General features: G+C 48.8%; 1 protein-coding gene across 1 annotated transcript; it reads left to right on the top strand.

Annotated features, from left to right (window-relative positions):
* Nucleotides 1–1,621: 1,621 nt before the first annotated feature.
* On the top strand, nt 1,622–2,354 carry LOC112348763 (eukaryotic translation initiation factor 2 subunit beta-like). The gene is made up of 5 exons (XM_024681930.1): nt 1,622–1,758; nt 1,844–1,955; nt 2,021–2,094; nt 2,150–2,204; nt 2,262–2,354. The coding sequence occupies exons 1-5, from the start codon at nt 1,723–1,725 to the stop codon at nt 2,333–2,335; spliced, it is 351 nt and encodes a 116-aa protein (XP_024537698.1). The 5' UTR covers nt 1,622–1,722; the 3' UTR covers nt 2,336–2,354.
* The last annotated feature ends 2,293 nt before the right edge of the window (nt 2,355–4,647 follow it).

The following is a 4,647-nucleotide window of genomic DNA, read 5'->3' on the forward strand; positions in this document are numbered from 1 at the left end:
CTGAGCAAGTACCCAACAACCTTGCTCTTTCTCGCCCGAAATTCAGCCCCGTTTCATCAAAGTTCAGGATCCGGCTCACAGGGAATTCACTTTGCTGTAGCACTGCACGGTAGCGAAGGAAGAAAGGCTCAATGGTCCAGGGCACAATCGTTGCTGCACGTCTCTGCTCCACAGTTTCGGTTGATCTTAGAGTTAGGCCAGGATGTTTGCGACGGAAGCAACTCCACCACCCACGGGAAGGCACACCATTTTTGAACGGGAGGCCTTTCGCGTTGGCAAGTTCGCCTACTTTGGAGCTCACCATCCTGATGGTTAGTGCCCAGCCCAAACGTACGCGCTCCTTAATCCAGTCCACGATAACGCCCTCCTTTTCGTCGCTGAACATCACAGGGAGGCCTTTGCTTTTTGTGGTGGTGCGTCCATAGAGCCAGTCTGCAAGAGTAGTAGGCGGGATGCAGGAGGCAGCTCTAATGGACAAGCCATTTTCAATCTCGTCAACTGCCTGGAGGACTTGAGCGACAGTCCAGTCGCTCTTTTAAACTTCTTTTATGCGTGGGACGGGACAGACTCGTTACTTTGCGCTTCTGCAGGGAGATCATGGGATGGTGTTTGTGCTGCTGGAACTGGAGTATGTTAAGTTTCCGGAGCTGTTACCGATTCGGTTGCAAAACTTGGAGTAGCACCACGAGGATCTGCTTTGATTTCGAACATTCTTTTAATCATTCTTGACTTCACTTTTTATTTTTATAGATGTTGCAGAGAGTAGCCACCAATCTTCTCAGCGGACTAAGACATTCTTCCCATCCCTCCCTACAGCTATAGACGACGATCTGGAAGAGCTCTCCTCTTCAGTTATGCACAAACAAGTTAGTAGGCATGAAGTTTATCTCCCGCATCTTGGACTGATGAATGGCTCCGGCTCACTCGCAATCTAGATCAAAGAAACTAGTAAGAATCCACGAAAGCACAAGAAAGAAAAAGAGTGAATTCAGACTTGTTTCATCGCGTGACTTCTAGCACTTAATTCCGAGATGATCGCTCTGTTGTCCCTCCGATGGTCATGAGGTCTGATTCCCATGCGCTGCATCATATCTCTGCAAAGACGGGAAATTTCAATCCACGAGGATGAAAAAAAGAAATCACCCAAGAGAAGAGCCACGGAGCTGGAAAATTTGTTCGTTATACTTTTCGTTAAGTTGTTCTTCGAACTCCACCAATCCAAAATTTCTCTGCTATCCTTGCCTGATTCCTCGCGTCGGATAGAGCAAGCTCGTGATCTGCGAGCTGTCGACATGGCTAGGCATTGGAATTCTCCTGCTCTTGAATTTCGGGAGGCCGTTAGGGTCTTCGAGGATCTGGAAGAAGAAATTCCACCGCATTGTCAAAAATCTCCAGAAAGGAGCGAAGAAAACGAGATAATCTGCGATGATCGGTCGGAAATTTCAAGCAAACGATGGATAGAGCAAGGAAGAGCAGCTAGAAGATCGATCTGACTGACCCGAGAGCCACTCACGCAAGAGAAGGCAGCTACCAGGATGGATTGATCGAGATCTCACCGAGGACGCCGCGGATGATACCCCATCCTTGAAGATGCTCTCATCGTCCTCGCTCATTTCAAAGAAACGGGAAGCGCCAAGATTAGGGCGGCGTAGGGTAAATGGTCTAAAACCCTAGAAGAGGCGAGAAGCGCGAGAGAGCGAGAGGGGCGAGCTAAACGGCGCCATGGCGGATGACGACAGCAAGGACATTGCCACAGAGGTAAGCGAGCTGGAGTGTTCTCTCCACAGTGCGATTGTGGATTGGAATCGATTGGAGTGATTCCAACCGGAATGCGCTCTTCCAGATTGGACCCTTTGATCCCACCAAGAAGAAGAAGAAGAAGAAGGTCCGGATGGCGGAGGACGAGGATGGCGATGGCGTGGAGAAGCTAACGGAGAAGGTTGAGAGTCTCTCAAGTGAAATCTACCCACTTTTTCTTCTTTTTGCTCCGTTTTTTTCTTGACGAGATTGATGGCTGTAGTGTCTGTGTCTTCTTCTGTGGATAACTCCGCTGAGACTGTCTTTGCCGGGAAGAAGAAGAAGAAGAAAAAGAAGGTACTTTCCATCTGTGTTCTTGTTCTTTTGTTGGAGCTTCTGTTGTTTTCTCTAGCCTGTGGAAGCTGATGTCGCGGAAGAGGAAAACTTGGATGCTGCCGAGACTAATGGTATATCTGATGCATATGACTGAAAGAGTTCAAGCTTTTTCTTTCTCCCTTTGATAGGACTCGAAGAAGGCAAAGACAAGGATCTTTTAGGCCAAGTAGAAAATGGCATGAGGCCACATGCCATTCAGTAGCAACATTGGCATGCACTGATTGGGCTCTCGAGTGCAGTCCGGTTATAGATGGCGTGTAGTTTCACACCATCTTAGGATGCAGCCTCAAGACATCTGATGCAGTGGTGAATGGCGTGTGGCCTCACGTTAATTCCAGCTGTTAGCTTTTCATCTGTCAGCTCTAATTGTTGTGCATTTCTGAACAGGCGAGGAATTGTGTTCTTCTTCCAGCCACTGTCAATGTGGATGCAGAGAAGGGGGAGGAGCTCACCAGTTGGACTTTCGGGATGGAAGGCGAGGATCTGAGGCTGTACAACACAGATGGTGGGAGAAAAGAATGCATGGGGATCCTCATCCAAGTGACAAACACTCCATGTACTTCCATGCAAGAATATAGACTTGCACTTGTGGTAGAGACAGCGTCCGCCTTCAAGATCCACCTTGCACATCCTAGCGGCTTCCCGGAGGGGGGCAGTGGCTATAAGGAATTCCTAGAGGGAGCTAGGGAGAAGTTGTCCAGGAGGCCCACAATTTCAAAGACGCTGCGAGTCTATGAAGATCACATGGAATCCACGGACCTCACCTACGGCGATGTTCAAAAACTATATTCTAACATTGAGCCATTGAGAGTGCCTCCAGTTCGCAAAGCGAAGGGGAAGAGGGTCGATCTAGAAACTACTCCGAAGCAGAAAAGGGTGGTCAAGCTCAAGCCGACGTCCGACTCTCCTGCTCCAAAAAAGAAGCTACTCGGTGATGCCATTGCCTCGGGTTCGAACACTACACCCACCAAAAAGAAGAGCCGCAAAGAGCAGAAAGAGCAAGAAGAGGCAGCAAAAATCGTCGCAGATAATAGTACTTGTTACTATTCCAACAAAGTATATACAATTGACGTGAGCCGTATCGACATCCAAAGCAAATACAACCACAGGCTAGTATCTGATGAGTGGGTGGAGAAACTGAAGCAGAAGATGTTGGCAAGTCCAGTAACACCCGACATCGCAAACGTGATCCCCTACTACCGAACAATGAAGGGCGAGACGAGGTTTCCAGACTTGATCAATAGGAAGGTGTTGGACGATCAGAACATCCGGTTCTATGCCGTCTCTGGGCAGCATTCTAGCTTGGCGATGCAAGAGATAGTTGTGGATATTATGGTGGGTGAGGAGGTGAAGAAACTCTTCAAGACAAGAGTTGTCCGCCTGATAAAAGGCAACTCGCCCCTCCGATCTATCATATACATCTCCCACGCGCAGAATGTCAAGCAAGAAACGTACTACAAATCGGGTCTGCACGAAACATTGGCACGAATACGGAAGCTCTGGGTTCAACTGAAGAAGCCACAAAAACGAGGGCAAGGACGTGCACTAGCAACTAGCGCCTGGCAGGTAAGCTTCGTTGCATGTGGCATAGCATGTGGCCTCACGCCATTTCCATTGCAGGAATTCTTGAGTCTTCTCTCGAAAACACTGGGGGTCAATGACACACTTAGCATCCATAACATTCTACTCGCGACAAAAGTTGTTTTTGACAAATGGGTAGATGTGCTGAGGAGGTACCATGACGGGGAGTTGCTAAACTCAATGGGTGTGGAGGACGGCCAGAAGCCCAATGATTTGAAGCTCAACTCCTTGCATTTCTCGCGGTCTCTAGACGACGATGACCTTCTGACAGTGGCTAATGCTCTTCTACGTGGTGAGGTAGTCTTCAACAAGACCAAAATGACTCCCGGCCATATTGTGACATACGAGGACTTGTGCACGACTCTGAGAGCTCGTGCGCTATTGAAGGATTGGATCTTCGAGCAAGTGGCCGTGGAGAGGGTGAGCATCGACACCACGCAAGAGATGATGGAAGCGCTAGAGTTGTCAAATGAAGACATCGACGAGTACGTGAAGGGGGCCCCCAAGTTCATCGATCTACTGCGGGATGCCACGAAAAGTAAAGCTGAGAAGTTGGATCAGTATCTAAATTTCATTAAAAGGGATGTCGACCGCCGGCTTCAGAAATAGCTCGACCCCGCAGCAGAGGCCTATCGAGAACCTTACCAGGTATACGTGAATTCGGATGAGGATCAAAGGTGGAGGAGCATCGTTTCCCGCAGAGATGAGCAGGTCAAGAACATCTTTTGTGTGATGGACTTCACAAACGAGGAGATCACTCATGCAGACGAAGTCAGCTCCATCATTGACTTAATGGTGGGACTTGCGGAGGTGGATCTTCAGTCCACTATATGATCTACGACTCCAAATCCTATCACAAGTTCTGGAAGGCCTTGACGAGGTGAAGGCTCGGTTAAAGGCAAGGAGATGCGCAGATCCATGGGATAATGCTAA

This window comes from Selaginella moellendorffii, unplaced genomic scaffold (assembly GCF_000143415.4).
Source record: "Selaginella moellendorffii unplaced genomic scaffold, v1.0 SELMOscaffold_32, whole genome shotgun sequence".
Taxonomy (NCBI): Eukaryota; Viridiplantae; Streptophyta; class Lycopodiopsida; order Selaginellales; family Selaginellaceae; genus Selaginella; species Selaginella moellendorffii.

Coding starts and splice junctions, on each gene's coding strand:
- LOC112348763 (XM_024681930.1), top strand. CDS start 1,723: ATGGCGGATGACGACAGCAAGGACATTGCCACAGAG. Junction 2,095..2,149: donor AGAAGAAGAAGAAAAAGAAG/GTACTTTCCATC, acceptor TGTTTTCTCTAG/CCTGTGGAAGCTGATGTCGC. Junction 2,205..2,261: donor GGATGCTGCCGAGACTAATG/GTATATCTGATG, acceptor TCCCTTTGATAG/GACTCGAAGAAGGCAAAGAC.